The sequence below is a fragment of the Pomacea canaliculata genome, linkage group LG4 (genome assembly GCF_003073045.1).
Source record: "Pomacea canaliculata isolate SZHN2017 linkage group LG4, ASM307304v1, whole genome shotgun sequence".
NCBI classification, from domain to species: Eukaryota; Metazoa; Mollusca; class Gastropoda; order Architaenioglossa; family Ampullariidae; genus Pomacea; species Pomacea canaliculata.
In genome coordinates, this window is record NC_037593.1 from 19,639,002 (window position 1) to 19,666,040 (window position 27,039).

At 47.2% G+C, this 27,039-nt stretch overlaps 1 protein-coding gene across 1 annotated transcript; it reads right to left on the minus strand.

The window, feature by feature from the left end:
• Positions 1-27,039, minus strand: LOC112562428 (cell division control protein 42 homolog). Its single transcript, XM_025235693.1, has 3 exons — positions 25,392-27,039; positions 9,401-9,459; positions 1-3,535 (listed from the first exon to the last, which is right to left on the minus strand). Exons 1-3 carry the CDS (start codon positions 25,549-25,551, stop codon positions 3,134-3,136), a joined length of 621 nt encoding a protein of 206 aa, XP_025091478.1. The 5' UTR covers positions 25,552-27,039; the 3' UTR covers positions 1-3,133.

Here is a 27,039-nt window from a genome sequence, read left to right on the forward strand (position 1 = left end):
TAGTTTATGTCCAGTTTATTACTAAGCACATGTATAGCCAGCGTAGCCAATACACAAGATCAAAGACCAAAGCAAATACTTGACTGAAGTAAATAAAGTCCAGCTTCATTTTGTACTAGTCATCTGGCTCTGCTCAGGACCACGAGATTTTTTTTTATTTTTATTTATTATTTTTTTGTCAAGAATACTGTGTAGTTTCTAGTCGTCTATTCAAACATCGGACAGCATCCTCGGTGACAAAGCCAACAAGTGTAGTAGTCAAAAGCGAAAACTACATAAATAATGTAGAAAATTGAGCACGGCGCTTAGGAATGAAGGGCTCGCTACAGTCAGGACAACCCTTGGAACGAAAACCACATCCATGACCACGATCCTATACAGCGACGCGGCGCGCGGTGGCGGCAGCGGCAGTGGGCGCGGCGGGTGGCGGAGGTACCCGCAGACTTACAAAACTCTAGGTGGGGGATCCGCATGAGTGGCTCCCACGACTTTCAGACTTTCCGCTCGTTACACTACAAAGGTTCACTGCTTTTCGAGATGGTCTCAGTTGAAGGTTGCCGCTGCAGTCATCGCTGGGGTAGGGGTGGCCGTAGTCGCACGTCGGACGATATGCGGGTGTGATATGACGGGTGAAACAAGGCACTTGCGCAGCTACGAGGACAGCACGGTTGACCCCCACACAGGTTGACCCAGGCAAGTGAAAGGAGTGGCCACGACGACTGTTCATCCAAGTGTTCATTCAAATGTTAGCTTCTCGTCGTGACTGTTGGACAAATCTGTGTCTGTGCACACGATTGTTTACTTGATTGTTGATTCTTTCTTTCCAGATGGCTGGACCAGGTCTTGGCTTCCTGTTTCATTTAGCTTAGTCACACCGTGTGGTGTCAGCTTAAGGGAAAGGTTTGGAGGGGGAGAGGGTGTTACATCCAAACATCGAGTAACACTAAACACCTGTAGCGGCAAGCATCGGCCAACGGCTTCACAAGCAGGTATTTTTCTTGACACGTAGACAAATTGAGTCTTCGGGAGACAAATTGCTGCTAGTAGAGTATCATGAACTTCACAGCTATTAGAACTAGACAAAACAGTCTTCAGTCGCAATGCTGCTAGTCAAACAAACTATTACTTTCACGACTACTAACACAGACATGTCTTTATACTTTCTGCATCGTAGAGATTTGTCTTTCTATCCATCCCTTTTCTGTCTGCGTGTCCGCATGTCCTAACTCTCGGTCCCATCTCTCTCTCATACACACACACATGCGAGTGCTCACCCGATCACATGCACATGCAAACATGCATACTTGCAGACAGACAAGAAGACAGACACACACACACAGTCACACGTGAACCACTCAATGAACAGGTTGAGATGTTCTGCTCACAATTTCAAACCCTGTTGCTGTAACCTCTCCCACCTAGTATCGACAGCAAAGTGGGTTTCAAGGGTCTAAGGAAATGGTACCGGAAACCATCGACTAACACAGGACGACACTGACTGCAACTGGCAGGAAAATAATCTTTAGGGTCATCTCAGATGTCATCTCACAAAACATCGTTTCTAATATTAGCACTTACATCACATTACATGGGGAAACAAGAAAATATTATGTGCGTTTCGACAGTTTTATGTTCCATGTTTAAGTCAACAAACACTAGCGATTACAAACATATTGTTTACATCTGTAGCGTTTAAGTTAGCAAGCACAATGTCGCGCAGCAATCCTTTCCTTTTGTCGGAAACTTTTTTTTTCTCTCAAAAAGTCAAGCTCAAAAAAATATCTGAAACTCTCGCTTTGATTGGTTAACTCTCGCTCTCAGAAAGACCAGCTCCCTTTCGAGGATACTCCACTGTGCACACACGTCACTTCCTGTAGACAAGAAAAAAATAATTCACAGAAGTCCGTCGACGAGACCTGGTGAAAGACAAAATAGCTTGGGTGGAATCATTTCGGGTGTGCTGACTCATCATGTCTACAGCGTGGACAAGATGTCGCCAAAACCCGCGAGACACTTTGGGAAAATATTTGTCTCCGGCGATGTTTCTGGTCATTTTCCCTCCCACCGTTGTTTGTTTGTTTTTTTATTCTGAATTTTATTGCGTTGCAGGAAAGGATCTGCAGTCCAAGGGACGCAGCACTGTAAGCAGTCAGTTGTTAGTTTTACCACTCAGCTTCGTTACCCTCGTGGTAAGTAGACAAGGGAACTAAGCTCCGACACACACAAAGCTATGGGCAGGGTATGAGCAGGTTGTTTCCTTCTCGTCACCTCTCCTCGTCCGATTCTCCTCGTCACAGCTCGTCCAGCTGAAAACCAGATGATCTGGAAGTGACGTCATTCATGGCCGTTGGATCAGCCGTGCTGCCTCCCAGTTCTGTCTGTCTGTCTGTCTGTCGTCTGTCTGTCATTGAAAGCCCAAGTAGCTGTATGTGTGATGGCGAGTGCCAGAGAAGTTTGGGAGAGGGAGGAGTTCACAGCCTGGTTGTTAGATTGAAAGCGATTTACTAAAATAAGGTTATTTTCAGATACCCGGGGTATGGGAGCGCGGGAGGAATGGGGAGGGTTGGTTAGGAGTCTTACAGTCATCTCGACGAACAACAATTCATGCATGTCGGAAGATTATCGAGGCAATGTGCAGTTTTGATATCGTTTAAAAAGTTATTTTATGACATTTTGATTGCAGGATGTAAACTAACGTGCAGCACACTGTCATCTGATGACCTTTCAACTGTTGTTGCTTCAATGATCATTTGTAAACTAAGTACATGGCGATGGACATTTCCCTGTATACACGAAGTTTTGCGTGTTCTGTTGTTTTCAGTGTCGTGCCTGAGGCTTGTGCTGATGACCTTTTGCTTGAACTTTCTCTGCTCATTGGGTTAGTGTGTTATGGCGCCTGGTGAAGGATGTAACGTCCAACGTTGATTTGGCAGTTGTCTTTTGATAATGCTTTCTCTTTTAATGACTCATGGGAAGCTTTGGCTTGGGGAAGAGAACTTAATATTACCCCAGATGAGTATGATTCACAGTGTCGAAGACGGCAAGTGGATTGGAGTAACTCGAGTTCGAATCCTCAGAATGAAGTCATCAAGTCTTTTTTTTTTTCTTCTCTTCTTTCCTTCATTCCGACCATTCACAGTATGGTGCAGGGTTTGTGGCCATTGCTAGAAGAAGGATCCTTCACTTTCAGTACCGATGCGATGGCAGAGTTGATGATCTTGCGGAGCTTTTTCTCCACACCCGGCGAGCACTCGATGTAGCAGGCCGCCCCCAGTCTCCGAGCCACCCCGGACCCCTGGGCTGCTGAGACTGGCTGCTGACCCTTCTCGCGCAGCATGACGAGGATCTCGTCCACCTCTCGCAGGTCCGCCTGGGTTCCGACCAAGATGAATGGCGTGTGGGGCGCATGCGCTCGGATTTCCGGAAGCCACACGTCCTCCACGTTCTGCAGCGACTCCGGCCGCACCACGGAGAAGCAGACGACAAAAATGTCTGTTCCTGGATACTCGCTCAGCCGAACAGAGGGACTCTCTTCCTGCCAGACAAATGAAAAGAGGAAAAACAGTAAATGTGACGTCACACGTGCTGCACGTTACAGATATTTGTGGAGAGAGACTTCCCCACAGCACACTAAAGGTTAACATTATTTTATTTTATTTATTTTATTTTTTTGAACGACACGAACTTAGTCAAGGAGTATGCATGAAGGTTGATCAGAAGTGGATATGAATCAAATAGAACATTCACGATTTCTCCTCATTCACGCACACACACACACCAAGAGAAAGAGAGAAAGAAAGAGAGAAAGAGAAAGAGAGCTTCTGACATTATCTGCTAATTTGACAGACGAGCTGCCTTCTCGGGTCGGATTCGAATCTAGATATCTCAAGAAAACAGACAGGCCGTGTTAAAAAAGAAGATTAAAGCAAAAGGAACTAATTTCGGGGAGCAGCCAGGAGCCCGGATTTATCGCTGTCATGCGCACAACCAGAAATGTTTTGCATCCCGAAATGCGCATCTGTTTGGCAGCAAAGTTTCGGTCTTCACTTTCTCCGGGTGTCTGCGAGTCCTCGCCATGGAATCCTGACAGATTGTGTAACAGGCTGCTCAGATTGCATAAACAGTTGAGTAATCACACGTTGGTATTACGAAGGAACGCTGTTGGTATTATTATCTGCCATCTCCTCTCACCGGAAAAAAATCTTCGCGAACATCCTTGTTGTTGCTGCTGTTGGTTGTAGCTTGGGTCGTTGCTAATGAAGAGTGGCAGGCTGGAGTAGTAAATATGTTCTTTCTGTGTGTGTATGTGTGTGTTTATTCTTGTCTGCTTCTCTTGTCCTCCCGAACCTTCTCGGGAGGTCACGTGGCACAACAGTTAGCGCCTGTCAACGAGGGTTGGTTGCCCTGGGTTCAACTCTCGTCGCGGGAGTGATGTTTTTCTCTGCTTGTGGCATCTGTTTACAGGGTGGCTACCTTGCAGGGACATAGTTTTAATTGCTGGCTCGGGGAGGAACACCAATTCTACCCTAGCCCTTTCCATCGTTCCCCGCTACTCTATCCCTTGTCCTCCAACTGAGAAGATTGCAATCATCGAGCAGGCACCAGTCCACGATCGCACTCGCTGACTCTTACACCTAGCAGCTGATGAACTATTATCAGTTTACCTGACCGTGCTAGCATGCAGATCACGTGCCAGTCGTTCGTGCATGAGAGAGAGAGAGAGTGTGAGTCCGTGTTTTTATGCACAAACTAGAATGTTCTAGGAAGAATGAACAAACTGAGAGAGAGAGATGGAGTGAAAAATGAGAGAAGCTGAACAGTCAGGAGATATTCCGTGATTAAACGAACAGTTTCGTTCCACACACACGCATCGCATGCACAGGCACGCACTCACGCACCATCCCCCGCCACTCAGGAGAGCAGGAGGCGGGGTGCTGCTGCTGCTGACACTCACGACCTCTTGACCCTTGAGAATGACACAGGAGAGAAAGTGCGGTCGGGCAGTGTCACCAAGGGACGCACTGACCAAACACATGGCACAGGAGATTTTTGAATAGCAATGAAGACGATCCATCCCCCACACCCCCACACTCCTACTCCCCCCGCCTTAGTTTATGTCAACTGCATCGCACTGCCCTCCCTTTGAGAGCAAACTGCATTGTCTCCCTTGCATACTCTGGCCCACAGACATGGACTGTGCAGGGCTGTCACATTCTCTCATCTTAAAAAAAGGAGGCTAAAAACATAAGAGCGCCGCAAACGATGCAAAACAAACCATAGTAGACATTAAACGCACGAACGAACGAACACACGAACACACGTGCACACACACACACACACACGAACGCACAAACCTAGATGCCTGGTGGACACGCACGTCTGCAGACACAGAGACTGAATGACTGATTGACACACAAACCGCGGTGTAGGAGGAAGCGCATTGATTTTTCTCTCCATCCGTGTAACGGGCTGCAGGCCGCGAGCTGCTCCGTTACTAAAATAGTCATTAACAACGGTCGCTAATCAATGGGGCAACGGTAAGTCTGCATCTGCCCGGCACCGCGACATTAAGTCGGTCAGTGGTGTAAGTCCTTTATCTACCACAGAAACAAAAACTAGGTTTGATCACAAGACCGTCTTCTGGAAATTTCGAAAGGAATTTAAAATTGCATGCGACTGGAATAACACAGACGGACTGGACGGCTATCAGCTGACAACATTCGAAATTTTTAATGGTTAAGTCTGGAAAGAATTTAAAAAAAAAAAGGGAAGACATCAGCAACGAAAGAAGGTTCTGGAACTGTAGGAACTTTCTTTCTCTCTCTAGAGTAAAAAGCCACAGAGCTATCCTAGCAATGATGTACATCACACCCAACCTACAACGTTCGCCATGGCCACCACACGTTCTTCACAGGATCAATAACTTTATTTTTGTTTACTTTCCTTTTCTTCGATGTCGTCGGGTTGTCTTCATTGACTGCCACCTCTCCGTTAATAACGGCGTTCATTATGCAGAATTAATTGTGGGTGAGAATGCAGCTGAGGGCTCGCGCTGGGGGCCGGTGCCGTTGGTGTCTGCAAGTCGTGTCAGTGCGTTGCCGAGCGTGGACTGGCTGGCTGCCAGAGACTAGTCGCTGGGTAATAGGTCGTTACCCTCCTCCCTGCTTCTATTTCCAGCCGCGCGGTCGCTTTTCTCGTCAGGAGAGGAATCGCCAGGAAGCAATGAGGAAGATGTTACGAGCGACTCAAGCCAAGAATCCGAGACTGAAATTGGGCGTGTCCGTGTGGATGGTCGTTACTCATGGCAACGGACTTGCTGAATCTTCTTCTTTCCCCAGAATGATTCTGTTTGTAAACACCGACATCAGACTAAGAAGGCTCCTGCTTAAAACTCCAGAGATTAAGATTTGCTGTCTAATTAAGACTTGCTGTCTAATTAACGAAACAGCGGCGAGAGGTGGAGGAGGGGATTGTGGACAAGAAACATTCCACAGCTCACAGTTACTCTCCCGGACACTGAGTGAGAACTCACTAACAGCTCAGGTTCCTCACCTGTGGAGTTAAACTCAAAGGTGTAGCAGTTTGTAATGGAGGATTTGTTATTTTTCTCCAACTTTACAAATTTATATAAATAAAGGGTGGACGGTCAGACCCTTTGAGACTGGCTCACAAAAGTACCGGAAATAAAAATAAAATATTGACATTGACAAAGTTAGATATTTAAGTTGATACATCCTGAATATTACCTTCAAATGTGCTAAAAACCCGTTTTGATAAGGCTGTTGAATATATTTACAGTCAATTTTAAGAAATGCTTCTATGAAATGGAAGACTCCGAGAGGAAGCAAAAAAAACCCCACAAAACAAAACAAAACAAAAAACAACAACAAAAAAACACACACACACACACACAAAAAACAAAAACAACAACAACAAAATCTTACATTACAAACCAGGAAACAAACAAGAACTAAACGACTTCAGTCTAACCTGCTGAACATTTGCAAGTGAGAAGAAGGAAGAAAGAAATGCCTGTGAGGAGAGACAGAGAGGGAAATCCTTGAGTTCCACTTACGGGACGCATAAAATATTCTTAAATGATTTCGCCAGCCTCGCGGCGGTCGCAAATCCTCCCGCAGTTCGCAGACTAACTTCTCACCTGACGGCAGAGAGAGAGAAGGAGGAAGAGAGGAGGAGGTACCCAACCTCGCCTAATTTCGCTGCAACCTGCAGGCAGGAATGCCAGGATGGGGTGCGCAGGGCGAGCAGCTGCATGGCGGGTACTGGGAGGGATGCTGGAGGTACTTGCGAAGATTCTACTCACCTCACGCGAGGTTCATCAAACTAAACACGTTTTACATTCCTCTCATTTTCCTTCTGACTTTCTTGTTACATCACACTTAGGGGAGAGGTGTGGGGTGGCCAAGACACACAGAGACAACACACGGGGGGGGGGGGGGGGGATGGGGACTGGCGAAGAATTGCAACGGTCTCCGTCCTTGCCTGTAAATGGATCGTGTGATTTGCCAGGCAACGAGTCAGGAGCACCGCTCACTCTCTCCTTCTCTCTCCATCTCTCTCTCCACACGTGCGGCGTTTGTTTACCGGGCTGTTTACAGAGCTGCTTCTCTGTGATATAGCACTAGTTGTTGGATTGGCATAAAACCCTATTCTCCTTCTCTGTGTGATTGATTGAGAGAGGGAAAAATACTGTACAAGTGATGCCAGGTCCATATGTTTCCCCGCTCTTTCCTTTTTGCTTCTTACCTGTCATCAAACATCCATTAATTTCTGTGTCCTGTCTCTCGCGGTTCTCTTCTCACCATCACCTGTTTAAAATTCTTCTTTCTCTAACAGTAACCTTCTTTAGTTGTTATTAACTCCATGCTAATCATTCAACCGCCTGTGTATACTTGATGTCATTCTCGTGACCTGCCCGTGACATCCATATCATATGGCAGTGTCATGACAACCATATCACATGGCAGTGTCCATGACTACATTAAAACTGTCTTCAGGCATGAGCACTCAGTTGTCAGAAATATTAGCAGTGTTCAATGGGACACAGATACCTCTTGGTAAATATTTTAGTCTTCGTCTAACCCTCGCAGGCCATGAGGCACATTAAACTCAATTCCCAACACTGAGGATAGAGCATGGAGGCACTGTGACATGTATAGAGTATAGAAACAGTCTATGACATGTATAGAGTATAGAGATATATGAGATAGAGTATAGAAAGTCTATGACATGTATATAGAAACACTCCGTGACATGTATTCATCAGAAATGTCAGGTTTTGCCTCACACAAACAACATATCACAGACAAGTGCCTTCTGTGTAATTTTCATTTAAAAATCCGTCTGGGAAATGTTCCTTCTTCATCTTATTTCGTGTAAATGTGTTTGTCAACATGCCCACTCTCAGGGAGAGCGTTCACTTTGTCCTGTTAACGGAAAACAGAAATCTTTTGAGAGGCGAGAGCAGACTTGCAAGCTTGCTTCTCTCGTTGTTATCAAGTTCATCATTAAAGTACATTCACAGATTCATTTTTCTAGCTGGGAAAACTAGAAACTGTAATCACAGACAATCTTGACCTCTACCCGCAGCCAGTCATCTACTGCTTCTACTCTCCCCTGTCGAGGTCCTACACGTGGTAGTTAAGTTCATCTACAAAAATGTGCCACAGACAGAGCTTTAGATAAATGAATTCTTTAGACTATAAAAAACTGCGTCTCTTTCTACAGGGTTGTAGAGAAAAAAAAGATAAAGATATTTGTTGTTTTGTGTTGTAGAACTGTTGATGTGTTAATGGCGCAGGAGATGGAACTGCGCATGTGCACAGCATGGCTAAATACTGGTACTTGTGGTGCTTGTGGTACTTCGTCACTTTGTCTGCTCGGGCTCCTTGCGTTCCGATGTAAGTAGGTCAAGAACGTGTTGTTGTTTATTGATTGTTGACAACATCAGCTGAGCACACAAACAATCCTCACCACACAAACAGTAGACAGGGTCCCATGTTGTCCATCTTCGAACAGACCAGCCACACGCCGAGAATGTCTGTACGAGTATTACTCGGTATTTTAGTGTGTGAGTGTGTGTGTGAGAGAGAGAGAAAAAGTGTGTGTGACAGTGTGTATGTGTGTGAGAGTGTGTGTGTAACAGTGTGTGTGTACGTGCGGGCGCTTGAATAGTTCTAGGTTCTTGCAGTGCAATCCCTGAATCCATCATCACTCGCGCAACCGGCTGCCTTCTCGTGGTGGCGATGATGGGTGATGGCAGTGATAACGACAGTAATTATTAGTGTTATTATTATTGTTTGCCGTGCTTGTATGAGGTATCATGTTGAAGGTATGTGACTGAAATGATAGACTGAGACGTGGAGTGACTAGTACTCACCTCCTCTAGCGTGTCGATGATCTGTAGGTGAAGCTCGCGACCGGCCACCCGCACAGTGCCTGTAACACAGAGACAACGACACTGATGATGTCATGACACGCAGAAACAAAGAGACACACAGACAGACACTAGTATGTCATGACACACAGAGACAAGCCGTTAGTATGTCATGACACACAGACAGACACTAGTATGTCATGACACAGACACCAGGGCGCTACTTCTCCCAATCACCAACAAGTTCCTCACACACACACACGCAGCCCGAGCTCTGCACGTGTTCATGTTCACACACTGTGGACACCTGTCCGAGGAAGGCCTCCATCTGTTGCTATTTATAGCATCATGACGTCTAGTGAGGGCACAGGTAGCGGTTACATCACCGGGTGTAGACATCAAACTGTTATGTCCAAACACAATGCCGATAGCAGGTCGACCTGGGTTGAAGTTCCTCCAGTATTTTATTGGTCGAGTTGTCTTCTGTCGGAATCTACTTACATTCAAACGGGTGTCCACTGTCGTGTTGTAGCTCAGGGTGCAGACAATATAAGTCAACCCTCACCAGGGTGGAGACACTATAGCAGTCAACCCAGACCAGGGTGCACACCCTATAACAGTCAACCATATCAGGGTGGAGTGACTGAAGGGCAGTTTCGTGTCTTGTCCAAGTTGACACAAACGGTTCTTTAAAAGACAGAAAATCACGATGTGTATGATGATGCGAGAAGATAATCGCACAGGAAAGACTAGGCTGCGATTTTTATTTATTTTTTTAAAAAGAAGCTTGTTTGCTGGCGACTAGATCAACAAACAAAAGCTAATCGAATGGCGAGCAAGGAGTGTGTGAAGGTGCAGGGCGACCAGGACGGATCCGTGCGAGAGGTCAGTGGGTCGTTTCCTGCAAAGTCTGTGTGATGGCGGCCATGCTTTGTGTGTCTTCCTGTTGGAAACCGTCGTCGTGTTGAGTCCTGATAATCTTCCACCTCCCTCTGGTCGGTATTATCTTCTTAGCTGTCATGGCATTCGCCCAGTAAGCTCAATTTAACCTAAACTGTAGTAATGTGTAATCAGGATGGCATTAGTTGGTTTTTTTTTCACTGGTATTTGAAAAGAGTGACATTGTCTCTCCCTCCTGGTACTGACTATTCTCTTCCACAATCGCTCGGCTTTGTATTTTATTTTTCCTGTGGCACCTTCTGCGACCTCCCTTCTGTAGCATCGACTGTACTATCATCTCTGACTATCTTTCACGAGTATCATCTGTGATTTCCTCTCTCTAGCATTATCTATCATCTGTGAGGCGAACAACGATGGTTAGAGTAATGCTACATTCGTCAGTTGAAGTTTTGTGATGTTTACTTCCACTTAACGAGTTCATCACCTGGCAAGTCTCACCTGTGAGTGTTTTAATTGTCTTTAAGGAGTTCATGCTAACATGGATGTTTACTTACTGCGGCATTGTTTTGTATTTTATTTTATTTTTATTTTATTCAGAAAGTTCAACACATCATCTAAGTGTAACTTCTTCGTGAGTGTTTAGCCTTGAACGAGTCAGGTATACAATGTAAAAAAGTTTAAAATTATTTGTAAGATCTTACCATTTCACTTAAGAAAATAGAGACTACACGAAGGTTTTAATCCGTTGTTTAACCGTCCACTCATCAAGTCAGACAGACGATGTGAAGGTTGCAATCCGTTGGAAGCGTTTAACCTTTCACTTAACGAGTTAGTCGTGCAACATTAAACTTTCCCCGACTCGTCAGCGAGCTAATCACAAACAGTTTGATGTGATTTTCTTTTTATGAACTCCCCTGGGCACGTGACAGGACCTGCTGTCTGCTGCAGCAACCTGCGTCTGACGGTTGCCACACGTGTTGATGGAAGTGCTGACGCCCTGTAGATGTACTGTAGACATCTGACGGTTGCCACACACGTTGATGGCAGTGCTGACGCCCTGTAGATGTACTGTAGACATCAGACGGTTGCCACACACGTTGATGGAAGTGCTGACGCCCTGTACATGTACAGAAGTTGTGTGTATGTGTGATGGAGGGAGAGGAGGGAGGCAGCAGGCCACGCCCTGTCGTTTCTGTAAGTAAACCGCCTGCATAATGTCAAAGGTCACCGGCACAAGAAGACAGAAAGAAGCTGCGCAAGGAGAAAGGTCAGCATGGTGACCTCCTGACAGCAGGTCACTGTGAGGTCCACGTGGCGATGACTGCACTAAAGACACTACAGCAAATACAAACCACCAGACTGTCATACCTACTGTGTACACCCCGACAAATAAGGGTAGCAAAGTCAGCGGGGTACACCTACCCTGACCCATCGTTGATCTGTATGTGGGGGAGAGAGACAGGAGGAGACAAAAGTGTCGGTTGACATGCAAGCGCCTGTATCCGGAGAAACATCTACTTATGCCAGGTGATGGATTTTTTGTGAACAGCTTTATTATTGTTTACATATGGGAAACATTTTCATTTGTTTCTCAGAAAATGAACTCCATCATCAACATCGTCATGAGAACAACCTCTACACTACACAGAATATGTTTTTACCGCCTTATTGTCACGTGACTGTGTCATGACATCAGGAAGGGCCTGTAATGCAGCGGTTGTGAGTACTTTTGTCAAACAAACGAATTTATTAAAAAAAAAACAACCAACTTCTGTTCACCGGCATTTCACATTCAAATGCCGGAGTCAGACGGTGCAGAGGCTGATGTAACGGTCACAAAACTGGGATTCCAGTCCGACACACTGCACACGACAGTCGGCGATCTTTGTATGCAGACAATAAGACTATTACGATGATCGATGCGCCGCCATAGTTGGAGAGGCTGCCGAGCTTCGGTTGCTTTTCTCCGGTTGCACACATCCAGCCACCTGGACAAGATGCTTGAGGTGGGCCGTCTGTCTTCTGCCGCCATCACAGGTGAATGGCCTCACACTGACCCAGGTCATTCCTCGAGAATATGTTTGCGTCTTTCACTTCTTCTTTACCAGTAATTGTGAGTAACAACATCAATGATGATGATGATGATGATGATGATGATAGAATCGTATAACACCCTTTCATAAAGCAATTTATAGAAATTGAAAAAGTACTACAGGTAGGGGTCCATTGTACACCATTGCACACCTTTAATTAGTTTGTTTGTTTGTTTGTTTGTTTGTTTGTTTGTTTGTTTGTTTGTTTGTTTGTGACTTTGCCGCAGTCGATCTAGACCGATGTGAGGTCAGTGAAGATGAAGGGAAGAAAGAAGAAGATACAGAGGCACCAGTGATAGAGAAATATTCTAACAGCGGTAGGAGCAGTCATCGACATCAGTGACGTTGACAGTTAGCGACTCTCGCTGGTCGTCTGCTTGTAGACTCTCCTGGAGGGGGGGGACTGCTAGCGCATGCGCTGTCAGCCACTTAACGGTCCAACGAGGTCGATACTGATCACGTCGGCCATTATCAGTCTGTCTGTCTCGTTGGCGGTCTCAGCCGCAGATAATAACTGTCGGGTGGGTTATGTGTGTGTCGAGGGGTGGTGGCGGTGGGAGAGGGGTACGTGCGTGCTCTGATGACGGTAGACGATAGGCGCCCTAGTGATGATGATGGTGGTGGTGGTGGTGGTGGTCGTGGTGTGTGTGTGACTGGGAGAGGTAGTTATGTTGTTGATGTAGTCGGAGATCGGTGCTTGCATGCTGTTGGAGTCTACGTGGACCTACAGTAGTGACCACGCCGCCATGCCCAGAAGCTACGACTAATTCTTCTCAAATGTTTGACGATGACTGGGTTGGGCGGAGGTCACCGGTAGGGTAGGGGTATAATTGATGTTTTACGCCGAGTCAGCAAGTAAGGCTACATCATGGCCAAGCTAAAATTAAAAAAAAAGAAGAAAAAAAAGACAGCGTGCCTGAGACGAGAATTGAACCCAGGACAACCAGTCCTCACTGTATCGGTGACAGGCGTCAACCGCTGCGCCACAGGAGGTCACGGAACAAAAGAAAAGTGGGCGTGAGGAGACAGGCACTCGGAAAAACACACAACAATGACAACCGCACTTGACAAATGTTCACTCGTTCTTCTCGTTTTGTGCACTTCAGTGAGTGAATGAGCGAGAGTGAGTCGTTCCATGCCCTGTGACCTCTGAACCCCATTGCCAAACCCTGCGACATGCTTTCTGACCCTGCCTCTCTAATGCGGTCAGGATGTGATTAGGAATGCTGAGATAATTACACACACACAAGGTCTGTATTTTCTTCAGCACAAACACACGATTAATCAATCAAAGCTGTGTGCTGCCATCTCTAGATGTCGCTCTCTCCGATAACACCACACCCGGCGTTTGTCTGAAGATGCCGACGGAGCAGACGACATCACGGATGTCATGGATCCTGCAACAGCTGGCGAACTCGGCGTTTGAAAGACAAACATTGTACAAGTGATTAACGACATTTTCTTCTCCTGGAGATGTGACAATGTTCAACTCCATGTCGACTCACTCAACCAGTCAACGTGGGAGCTCACCGGAGCGGAACGGTGCTGCAGGTCTGTAGTCTCACCGCATTCACAACCGTTACACAGCCTCGTTGCTACAACAATGACGTGTACGTTGCCACTGTTGTGCTGCTATTTTTAGTCCAGAACCAGATTTAGCAAGGTTTCCCTTTCCTGGGATAGGGGAGGGGAGTACGGTAATGGAGGCGGTGGGAGGAAGGTTGTTTATTTTTACAGGTTGCTATGGACACAGATACTTTTTTTTTCTGTGTGATGTTTATGTGATGGTGGCAGCCAGGAAACAACTGTTGCAGATGACTGCCACACAAACATGTGGTAACACCTGTGACCGTAGCCAAGGGTCTCGGCGTCTTTACGCCTGTTCAGCACACTGCGCCCTCCACCGACCCCCGCACACTGAAGCGACCTCTAGTCGTCCAACTACGCAGGTAGAGGCATCGCGGCCACGACCCCCGGGGTCGAGAACTGCTGCTGATGACTGCCAGGTGGGTACACTCGTGCCACGTGTCACATGCGCAACATTCAATCCCTTCCTTTGTTTATCTTCTCAACAACAGACGAGACAAAGGCTAGATATCTGCCCCCTCCCTCTCCCCCCGGCCAGGTGTCGCCAACGACTTCAGTTGGAAGTTTTTTTGCGCGACAAAAAAAAAATCCAGTTTTTAAAAAGAATTCTGGTTTTTGTGAGCACTGGTGTGGTTGAGTGGGTGAGTGAGCAAAAGTTGACTTACATCTCTTTGCGGGATTTTACTTGAAGGTTTGGGATTAAAAGGAAAAGGAAAGCTGAGTTTAAGTGATAGAGACTGATGTTCCCCAATTACATCCGCTCTAAATTGAGACCAACTGCCTTGTCGCCAAGGGGCAGACCCACAGACAGCCACAAAGTAGTTCCCTGTTATTTGGGATCAAGAGAGTAGACTACTTATTTGTCTTCACCCAGGTCTCCAAGCAGTCGATCCATCCACCCGCTTCAAGCAGAACAACTGGAGGGTGAACCCATACAACACCCTGTGTCCAGGCTTTCCAACATCAGACCCTCCTACCTACCTCCACACTCCAGACCCAATCCTACCTGCCCTCCACACCCCAGACCCAGTGCCCTCCCACCTTTGCCACGTGCGTGTGGCGGAAGTTTCCAGAAGTCGCCGCATGACGACGGAGGTCAGCGCAGCACCGCGCGGGGTCAGCGACAGGGAGGCCGACTGCAGCAAGTATCTGTCGCCACTCTGGGAGTCCACCGGTCGATGTGAAAGTGGAGGAGCGGCCAGGCTCCAGGAAAATAAAATCGTTAGACACGGAGGATATCTACCTGACGATGCCGCAGGTGACTTCGTTAGTCGCCCTCTCACCGCCGGGTCCTGTAGCACGCGGAGGCAGAACGTCAGCCGCGCAGCATTCCGAGTGCTGCTGCTTGCAGTAAGATGTTCTGGGAAAATATCGAACGTTGGTTATATCCCTGTTATCTTTTTTGTGATGTTTTCATTAGATCGCACCCGTTGTCTACACTGACAAGATAGGAGAACAAACTGACAGTTGCCTCACCCCCTCCGCCTTCCGTATGTGTAAACAAATAAACACCAGTGAACGACTACTCACCAATACACTCACCAATATTTACCGTTATGTAAACTAATAATAAACATTACATCTAATAATAATTACCTATTTGAACCATTATCACCATGAAGTCAATCAGTAATCACCAGTAATCCGATAATTACAATGCGTAATCAGCCAATCATCATTTGGTAAACAAATCATCATCGACACGAAAACAAAAGATCACCTCATGGTAGTAATTTAAAATAACAAGAAGCCACACATGGCGGGTCTTTTACTGAAACAACTTAATTAAACATTTTCTTGGTGCGTCGAATAAAATATTCGTATTAGAGTTTTGGTCTTCTTGCATTTTCTTGATGAGGGAACATAATTAGTTAATGAACTTTAGATAGAAGTCGGTCCGGGACCATCTTGGACTGTTCACTCTTTATTTCCAGATTGTTGTAACATTATGTGCTCTCTCTCTCGTTGGAAACAAACAGTTTCACACAAATATTCAAGCTGAGAGTCACTGAAACACACTGACGATAGTGTTGACATGTAGGTGTACTGTGATTTCTAGGTCTGACCTGGAATCGAACTTTTCTCATCTTAAAGCCAGAGGTCACAAACGAGGTCATGTCTGAGTGCAGCTTCGTGTTCTTTCTGCCTTTACAAACATGAAAATGTTTACACCAGGTCTTATCACGCCGCTCAGTGTGTGTATATATATGATGGAGGTGGTGATACATACGCCAACACCACAGGTGAACCCCGCTCGTTGACGTCACACTGACGTCACCTGTGGAACTACCTGTCTGACGGTTAGCTTCGCCACTTCAGTCTCTATAATTCAGACGGTGCTGCCACCTGGGCAGTGGATCAGCTACAAGTGGAGAGTTGATTCTCGTCTGTCTAGACACCGGACTACTTCTTCCCTCTCGCGCCTGCCTGATGTGCTCTGTCCAGCACCGGACAAATCTGTCTGGCGGCCCTGCCCTGGCGGCCCTTGTGACGAGCCACTGGGTGACAGAGAGGCTCTCCACAGGTTTGCCAGTACAGTCATCAGCACTTACCGTCAGGTCCCAAGCTCGCGCGGCAAGGAGGAGAGGATTTTGACAGTTGCTTTTTCGGAGGTTTCAGACGTAGTGTCACGTAAAGATGACGTGAGGGACGTTAACAAGATACTAGCATCGCGACAAAGGAGATACGATATTTTCTCTAAAACAAAACAAGGAGTTAAAGATAGAAAAACTTTTTTCAGGAGCTAAGTTGAAGGGAATCGAACGCGAAACCAGCGTTTCCCTGATGTGAGGTGTTTTGTGATTGGAGGAGAGACGTGACTGAACGTCCGTTGTTTGTTGGATGCAAGTCTACGTGGCGTTACAAGGTGACGTACTCCACAACGTAACATGTCCGACATACAGCAAATCCCAAAGGATAGCTCTCAAAGAAGAACTAGGGCCGTGACAGTTACCATCGACAGGACAAAAGGTTGACAACGACGACAACGGCGACGACAATGACGGTTTTTTCACGCGTCACTACACGCAGACGTGCTTGCACATGCACAAATAAACTCATAAACCAAAATTATATTTTAACAGGCAAAGATTTCTCATTTTCAGATCCTTTGAAAATCCATGGCATACACAGCAATGTCGACACTTGTAGGTGTGTGAAGACGCTAAGTGGAACACGTCAATGTCAATAAAATCGATAAACCGGGGTGAGCCTGACGATAAGCACACCTGTCTATCCTCTCATGTGTAGGTGTCGTGTCTACCCCACTATGGCCGTTCCTTGCTTTTCCCTTCAAAATGTAATTATTATCATTCACATACACATTTATGTTGTTATGGAAACAGCTTAAGAGATTTATTAAAATTTGCAAAGGCGGGCCGGATCAAATGTGTCGCGGGCCGAATATGCCCACGGGTGGAGGTTCCCCACCTGGACTGTAAAGCGAGGTAAGGTAGCCTTGTTATCGTCTCCACTAAACTACAGGTTTATTGCTGCGCCTCCTGTGTTAGTGTCTGTTAGTTTAGTGCCCCATAACTAAGTTAGCTAAGTTCGTTAGCCTGCTGGCTAAGTCTGTCTGTCTGTGTGATCTTCCTTCTCCTTCCGTTCTTGTTTGTACATCTGCGTGGCAAGAATTTCTGTAATTAATGCTAAGAGCAGCTCGCCAGCCTCACATACCGTCTCCCTTGTAGTGTTTACGAAACACGTTTCACAAGCATGCTGCCACTGAGTGAGGCTGGCTTTATATGGTCGTGCTTCAGGACAAGAGGATGAGTGTGTGTGTGTGCGTGTGTACGTGTGTGTGTGTACGTGTGTGTACGTGAGTGCGTGTATGTGCGTAAATGTGTGTGTGTGCGGGGAGCTCAGTCACCACGTGACCACTACACTACATGACATCTCCATTCATGCTTGACCTCCCGCGCGTTAATGAACAGCGACCTCATTCACTCCCTCACTCACTCCACAGCGCGGCCATGTTGTGCCCAGCCCGCACCACTCCCCAACGATTTTTCCATCAAACGGAGTCTGCGGTGTGAAAGTGCGGCAGTTCGGTTCCCACGCAACCAGCCAATCGATGGCAGCAAGAGGATGCATTCATGCCCGTCCCTCCATCACCCTCCATCACCTCGGAGCACAGTCTCCTCCCAGCTCTGGCATTGAACTCCTTGTTTCCAGACCGTTTCTTGTGAACATGTCTGCGGCTCCGCCTGCTGTCTGTAGGCGCTGCGACCACGACAACCACCACACAGCGTGGCGAGCGAGCTCCGGGTGGGCTTCTACTGCATCGACATACGGGTGGGTAGAGTTCGGGTGGGGCTGCGTACAGACATCTACCTTTCTCTACACACTTGCATATAGATATAGAGTTTATACCACAATTCACTTTACTCTTTTGAGAATAATATTTTAAATATTGCTCTAGTAGTAAAAATGAAATTGCTTTGTACCAAGATATTCATCTGCTTCAAGTATTTCCGTCCTTCCTTCCATCATTTGTTCAGTCCAGTTCTAACACAAGTCCAGTAGAGTCAACAGTGACATAACCATCAACTGAAAGATCAAAGAAACACAAAAAAGTGTGTGTAAACATCCAACTTACAAACCCTTCCATCGAGCGGCGGTGATGCGGGTATTTATAGCGAACTGGACGAAGGGTACTCGTGGGAGAGGCAATCGAAGACGATGCACTAGAAGTGTCGATACACACCCGAGTGTCGGGCAACTGTCTCGCGGAACGAAGTTCTACAGTTTGGTTGAGAAAAGTCACTGAAGTGGTCTGATTCAGAAGCCACTGACAAATGAGGTCTGTGAAAATGGTGCTGCAGGGTAGATGTCTACATTTGTTTCTGGAGAATACAGGTTAGCAAAACTTTTGTATCTGGAGGAATGAGTCTGATTGGGAACTTCTAGAGTGGGTGGGAATGAGGACCTAATGACCTTAGCCATGTTGGTTTTGCAGTACAGGATGTCACCAAATACAATCATATTGTTATGTTGAGGACTACCCGACTACCCGACTACCCAGATTAAAGACAAGTGTAACTATTCATCTCCGCCCTCTGTGTTATTTGGAGAGCACCCGAGGAAGCTCATGAAGAAATTACAGAATGGAAACAACGCAAAGAGCTTGTAATTAGGGAATTATGTTCCACCCTGTAGAGTATTAACTACTTGTCACACGCCATTCTATATTCCATGTAACATCCTATACAGTGTGGATTAGCGAGTCACGTAAAACTACCCTACACCGTGTTGATCACGTAAAACCACGTACCCCGAAGATTTGCGTGTCTCGTTAGCAGCTTTGTGGGGCTTAAGATATCAGATAAGACAGATAAGGTAAAACTTTATTTATCCAGCAGAACAACTGGATGTAGGTAGGTGTAGTGTCTGCGCAGTTTACAAACGTAGTTTTGTGAGAGGAGGAAACTGTGACCGACGTAGATACGAGTCACTGATAGGAACCGTTAGGAAACCCATCAACGTGCTGACACGTGGCTAAAGACCCTCTTAGCATAGAGAAATGTCGTTAAACGTTTGACTAAGCCACAGGAAACAAAATAGTTTTTGAGATCAAAGTTTCAGACCCTGGAATTCGGTCAGCGCGGTGTCCGGACTTGCCTGCCAATAAATGTCCGACTCGCGACTTTTGAAAATTTGACGGTTGGGCAGTTTGTTGCTTTAAGAACAAACCTTCACAGTGATACCACTGAAATAGTCTCGTGAAGACTTGTCTGTGGCTACACAGTAAGGTCATACTCTACATCATTGTTTATTATGACGAGGCTTTTAAAAACCTGCAAATGTCAAAGTTCACAGACCTGTTGAAAGCTGTACCCTGGTGTGAACCCCCGCTTGTCACCGCACGTCCAGCCGTTACCCGACAGCGTGCAGACAGACAGAATACAGTTTGTGTGTGTGTGAGTGTGTCGACACACTGTTGCTGTCAACAGTCCATTGAACAGCCAGACCCAGGTACACAGTGTGAGTGAGACGACCTTTATGATCTGAGTGTAAGTGAACTACAATACAGGAACTCTCCGTGCCCACCCCAGGTAGACGTGACGTGGGTAAGTCGGTAAGTCAGAGTTCAGACACAGTGATAACATTAACATTTCACGGCCAAAAGAAAGAGGATTATCCTACCTGGGATCTGTTTCAAAGGTCACGACGGTTCGAGGTCAGGAATAATTCAACGCACGCACTTTTTCTACCCCTCCCCTCTTCCCTATCCCTCCACCCCTCCTTCCACCCGTATATCGTCTGCTAGTACTTGCAGTTCGCGTGCACCTGTAAGTTTGTAGGTAGGTTCACCTGGACATTCAGCACTTACTTGTGGCAATACTTCACTTCATGCTGTGTACCCGTCGTGAGCCGTGCTCGGGTAGAAACCTTGTCTTCACCCTGCTGTCAGGTTCTAACCTCAAGAGTGGAATCAGTTTTGTGAATCACGTGATGTAACTAAGTAGACATCAGGAACTTTTGTTAGAAGGAAGAACTTCCTTTGTTACGACCGTTAATTGTCTTCTGCTTCCTTTAGTTCATCTTACAACCTAACCCTCCCTACTCCCCTACTACGATATCACGAGGCTGACGTGTCTGCCTGAGCTCATCTGACAAATAACGATTTCTAATTTTATTTTCTCTCTTTTCCCCTCAGGAAACTGCCGTTGATTGAATTATCAGCGAGCAGACGACACTTCGGAAAACCCGGAAACCCACGACACACTACAGCCTGAGACCTGATGGACAATAATTTATACACACAATATATATATATACAATATCTGCACAATATCTACACAATACATACACAACACCCACACAAAGAACTTGCTACAGGATGCACGTGTGTGCACAATGGCAGGCGCAGTATCTGCACTGTCCGACTTTATTTTATTCTCTCTTTCTCTAAAGACAATATTTCACGGTTGAATGCTCGTGTACTCGGGTATCTCGTGAATAAAGTGCGTCGTCTGCACGAGGACCTTGAAATAATACCCAAGGTGATGAGACTGAAGACAGGGCTAACGGTAAGTGCGAGGTGCTCCTGCTTACTAAGCTTTTTATACCTCTCGGGATTGACAGACTGTAGGAGGCTCTCATCTGCGATCTCTGGCTTTATCGCCAGCAAAATAAAATGAAAATAAAACCTTTTTTTTTTTTTGCGCGGCTGGATTGTGTTGGCGGGTCAGCGACCTGGTAAGGTCACCAGGTGACACCTGCTTTGATGTCTGTACAGGTGAGATGAACCCACGCGAGTAAAAGTCGTTTACTGGGAATACAACGGTCATGCTCAGTTAGAAATGCTTTTGGATATTTGGGGATGTGGTGAAGGATAGAACTTGCCTGCGTGTCTGCAAGTGAGTGTGCTTGAGAATTCCAGAGTGAATTGTGTGTATCTGTGTGTGTGTGTGTGCTCACCTGTTCTTGTATCGCGGTGACATTAGCAAACAGCTTCCAACTCTTTAACAACTCGTTTCTAATTAAGAATAAAACTTGTCATTGTCAAGAGACAAGCGAGTTGTCACAAAACCTCTCACCCGTGAGTGAGTGAGCACGTGACTCATTCTCAGTGTAACTGGTAATTAATAAAATGAAAAAGGAATCATACAAGATTGTGGTCTGTGGGTTGGTCTACGTGTCTACACGCACTGACCGACAAACGAATGACCGGCCAGCGGCAGGACGCCTCTGGAAGTCAAGAAAACACGACTTTGTCCTGAATTTCCTTTTTTTAAAAATACATCCGAGAGTGAAAACACTTTTGTCTGCATCCTGTCTGATAAAAACTTACATGCACACATGCGCACGCATGTCTCTGTGGTGTGTCTGCGCGTGAATGTATTTCTGTCAGTGTGTGTGTGTGAGCATGTATCTCTGTGTGTGTGAGAGAGAGAGAGAATGCGTGAGTGCAGGTAAGAAGAAGAGCAGACTATGTCGGAGGAAATGAACCGGCGTTTCTTAAATAAAAAACAAAACAACAAACCCCTCCCCCCACCAAAAAAACAACAAACAACAAAAACAAAAAAACAACCTAACCACTGTTTGCGGGGTCCACACGACGGGGAGGCAATTACTCAGGGAAATGTTCGCTAGAAGATGCTAGAAAACTGAGGAAATTAGCCGAATGCGCGTGCACGTGCATAAAGATCGTTTCACAAATGCATTTCACTCACGTGTACGAAGTGTGGTCCTCTCGTGTGTGAGAAACGATCAAACCTCTCGTGATGCTCACAGTTTGCTTCTTCCACCGAAGTATTTTAGCGACAAGTGAGTATGTATGGAAAGTCTACACACAGGTCATGTATTAGACGATGCACCGACTTTAGTGAAATATAAACATCGCGAGTCTTAATTAATGTCATAGGTCGTCTTCATTAGGGGTTCATTAACGGTTATCTACCCTCGTCACGTGACCTGGTGGGTGCCCCGTGTGCTGCGACTTAAACTTGACTACTGTTTCACTGTCGTTGTTGTTGTTGTTGTTGTTGTTGATGAAGAGGAGGAGGAGGAGGGAAGAGGAGGAGGAGTTAAGGTTTTATTTCCTGTTCTTTCTCCGTATGAGGAAAAAAGATTTCTTTACAACAGACACAAGCCGCAATGGAACACTGACTGTACAGGAGGCGGACTTTGAGAAGATTGAACTGTCCACGCATGATAAAACATTATCACCACAGAAACAGCTGCATGGACAGCGATAAGAGGCTGCAGTGGTTTGGAGCAGAGAGGGACGGGGACATGAAAGTGAACCCTGCTCCCTAGGACGGACAAGTGGTGCGACAGATGGCCGACAGACAGGGTCCTGTGTGGAGACTGGAGACATGTTTCTTTTTCTGTCTGACAGTCAATGTTTGTGGCCGAAACCCTGGCGACACCTGCTGGTGGCGGCTCCAGTTCAAACCTCACAAAAATCCTGTTTGATACTTTGTCCAGATGTACAGAAATCAGACTGAATGAACCTAGTATCTCCTCCCAAAGTGTTGATAACGGGGATGATGATGATGATGATGATGAGGAGGAGGAGGATGCACAGATGTAGTCCTCTAAAAATCACGGATAAAATCAAATGACATGCAAAAAAAAGAAGGGAATGGTTTCCGTTAACTGATGACGAAGCGCCTTCCGATCGGTTGTGTGTCCGGCCACGCGCCCCACACCTGATGACGTGTCTGTGTCTGCGCCGCCTCGTCTGCCGCTGCCCATGGAAACTGGATGCAGCTGCATTCTAAGAATCGGTCCATCACAAAACAATCACTATTAAGCTCCCTCCCGCACCTCCTCTCCTCCCCCCACACAAGCCGGGGGGACAGTTGGCGGAGCGCACGTGCTTTGTGGAAAGGAACTGACAGGCGGCAAACAGGGCCTGCGCCTTTTCCTCCCGCTTTCTGGGCTCAAACACAAATGCCAAATACAAACCCCAATAAAGGGTCGCCATGTAATAGTTGTTAGCTGTGGCGACCGTGTGTGAGAACTCTGGGTGGAACAATGAACAATGAACAGTGAACATGGTGGGTGACATGACACGTGGAGCAGGTGTCACAGACCTCCACACCACACTGAGAGCCTGAAGGTTTGGTTGTTGTGTAACACGACTTCACTGACTGTCAGAGAGACTCTATTATCTAATCTTCCTCTACTTCTCCAGTCATCCACTAATCGCATTAGATAACCTTCTCGATGTTGTAATATACACACACCGGCTTTAGGGTTAATTAGTGTTGGTGGTGGTGGGGGAAGTAGAGCAGGGTGCGTGTGTGTGTGAAGATTAAATAAAAAGGTTAAAAAGAAGAAATGTAAGATGAAATGTATGAACAAAAAAGGTATAAAATGAGGCAAGGATGGTTTACACAAAGAAAATAAAGTCGTAAAAAAGATAAAAACTAACATGTCCGAACTAACAGTATAGAAGGACTGCTTCTCTCTGCTTCTCATCTCTTCTCTCAACGTTTCTCTGGTCTCTGCTTCCTACTTGTCTCCCGGGCACTGTTTCCCTCCAGCTTTCTGTGTGGAGAAGGCAGACGACTGACTGACGGACTCAAACGTAGTTAACGGTCCGCGCACTTCAGCCATCGATTCCAGCAAACGTTTGGCTGGTCGCCTCCCTCACCACAACGACTCCGCCCGCGGAACTGATTTTCCCTCTAGAAATAGTCCCTCGGTGTGAGTGCCGGGTACTACTGAGCCCCTCCATCACCACCAGAGGGTGGCTGGCAGTTGCAGAGACTTGACTCCCTCTACAACTGCTTCCCTAACCCTCCCTACTCCCCACCAAACCTTCTCAGCAACATTCCCCTCCATCCACCCGCCCAACACCCGCACACCATCCACCCTGTCAGTCAAAGCTTTTTCCACATTTTGGCCGATGAACCCTGACCCAGGTCTCTGCACGTGGCAGACGTCAAGGCCGGTTGATGAGTTTAAAGGGAGGAAAAGTAAAAATAAAATGATGGGGGGGATACTTGGCGGTGTGCCTTGCCCACCTTTGCAATCATCGGGTGTTGATGAGGTTGTCACTACGGTGGGTCAGCGGGTCGTTTGTGACATCGTCTGTCCACACCAGGGAGGTGAGGACAGGTTAGAAGAGCGATGACAGACATGGTGGTACATACAGCAGATGACTGGGTGGCAATGACGAAACTCGCGATAAGTAGTGCAACGACACCATGAGGTCTAAAGGCCACTAGTCCACACATATACACACAGAACATACAGACACACCACAGAACACACAGACAGACACACAAATAAAACACGCAGACAACATATAAACGTCACATACACGCTCGCAATATCGCATACACAGAGAAAACATAGAAAATACACAGCTATACACATAGGGGCACGCGCAAACACACATATAAACATTTATAGGGATACACATCACACACACACATAGAGGGATAGAACACAGAAAACACACTCGCATACACATAGACACACACACAGACACAGATGCCTACAACAACAACAAAAACAAGTTCATATACCTATAAGACTCGCAGCTCCGATATTTATTCCGTAACTAAAGGATGCAAACACTCCCCACGTGTACCCGAGTACGCGGGAGAACAAGAAATCATTGGAACGCCGGGCAGTGAATACGGGTGGCTGTGTAATATTTATCCACTGAGTCACATTTGTGGGAAGACCAACAACAAGAAGAAAGTCTTAATAGTCACATCAACACTAAGACTCACAACAAAACCATCGCCTTGTATTTTAAAAAAAGGAGCAAACCCTCCAGGTTTCTGGAAACATTAATATCTCTCCTCCCATCCCCACCCCTGGCTGCCCCATGCACACCCACCCTTTGATTTTAACTATAAAGGTATTTAGCAAGAAACGACATGATGAAATCACGGCAACACGTGTCGTCAACGCTCGATGATGAGTCAATAAGCGAGAGGACGTACCTGCGTAGTTGTCGAAGACGGAGGGCACGTGCTGGGTGGGGTAGCGGTTGGTGGCGTACCCCATCAGCATGCTGGTCTTGCCAACAGCATCATCGCCAACCACCACGCAGCGGACGTCGTAATCGCAGCCGCCAGCGCCCAGCACCATCGTCATCATCATCCAGCCCTCGCACGCTTCTGGCGTCGGTCGTCGTCGTTGTTGTCGTTGTTGTCGTCGTGGTGGTGATGGTGGTGTTGCCCGAAAGCGACGTGGCCACGTTCTGCCGTGGAAGTGTCCGGCTCCCGCACTGTCACGAACGATGAACGACGTAGTAGTCCAGTACAGAAGAAGAGGTACCCGAGCTGTTAGTACTCGGGTGGCTGTATCCCTACAGGTGACAACACCCCTCTGATCAAGTTTCGATGAGATTACCTTTGAAGATCCCTCGTTGACGACCGCTTTGATTCCTCGGTGGGTGAGGGGTTTAACGGAGCCACAAATAGCTCACACAGGGGGTCGAGGGGGTCTCAGGGGTCGGGGAGGGGCTTGGCAAGATGTCGAGTCGTGGTGACGGTCAAGTCGTGGGTGCAGCAGCAACAGCAGCAGTTATCGACGGTGGACAGCAGACTGGCATCCAGTACTGACCTCTCCGTGTATTGACTGACGGCAGAGCGATGCACTGCGGTACCGGAGGAAGATGGGGGGTAGCAAGCACCCCGGTGCTCAGCAGCCACCGTACGTCTCACGTCTGCCGCGCGGCTCTGGTGCACGGGAGCCGCACATCGCTGTCTGTGATGTGTGTGCGTCTGTCTCTCTCTCTCCTAATAACAGCCACTGACCGACTTCGCTGCCGCTGCTGCCTGATGCATGACAGGGTCTCACAGGGTCTCACAGCCTCGTCACAGACCTGCACGTGTCACCTACATGACAGCAGCAGCACGCCGTCTCGCAGACTGCTGTTGCTGTTGCTGCTGCAGACACACTGGGCGCCGATGCATCGACGTCTCGCTGTCTTCCTGCGTCGGCGCCGACTTGGGGCTCGAGGAAGGAAGGAAAAGAAAAGTTACTCAAAGTCGCAAAGAAGAGTTCCTCTCTGTCTCTCACTCCAACACACTCTCAGCCCCGCACTTGACAAATTTCTTGTTGCCGTTGCCACGCAGGCGAAAGCGTTGCGTGTGCCGCAGCGTAGAGTGCAGCAAGTCAGTGCGGCGAGTTTATCAGCTCTCCTGGCGTCATCCTCTCATCTGATCTCACTCTCTCCCTCACTCACTTTCTGTACCTTCCGGCCTTGGCAGATCGATCCCCGCCTCCGACTGTCAGCCACGAAGCAGCAGACGACGAAGCCAACGGTTTGGTTTTTTTTTTAGGGGAGGAGAGATGAAGATGAGCAGAAGATGGTGTCGAGGGTTGATGGTCGAACACAAGACTCAAATTCCGAGAGCAGGACGCGCGGACCAGCTGTGTGACGACGACTGTGGGTCACGATGAGCCACACACATTTGTGACGATGGGAAAACTCCGGCGCGGGGCGCAGCGGGCCTGCGTGCTTATAGGGCCAGCTGCGCGGCGTCACGAGCGCGAGGGATTCCCCCTTCTGCCTGTGGGCTGTGGGCCAACCCTCGTCTCGCGCGCGCGAGAGCTGAACTTGACCCCCCCGAGAGCGCAGCA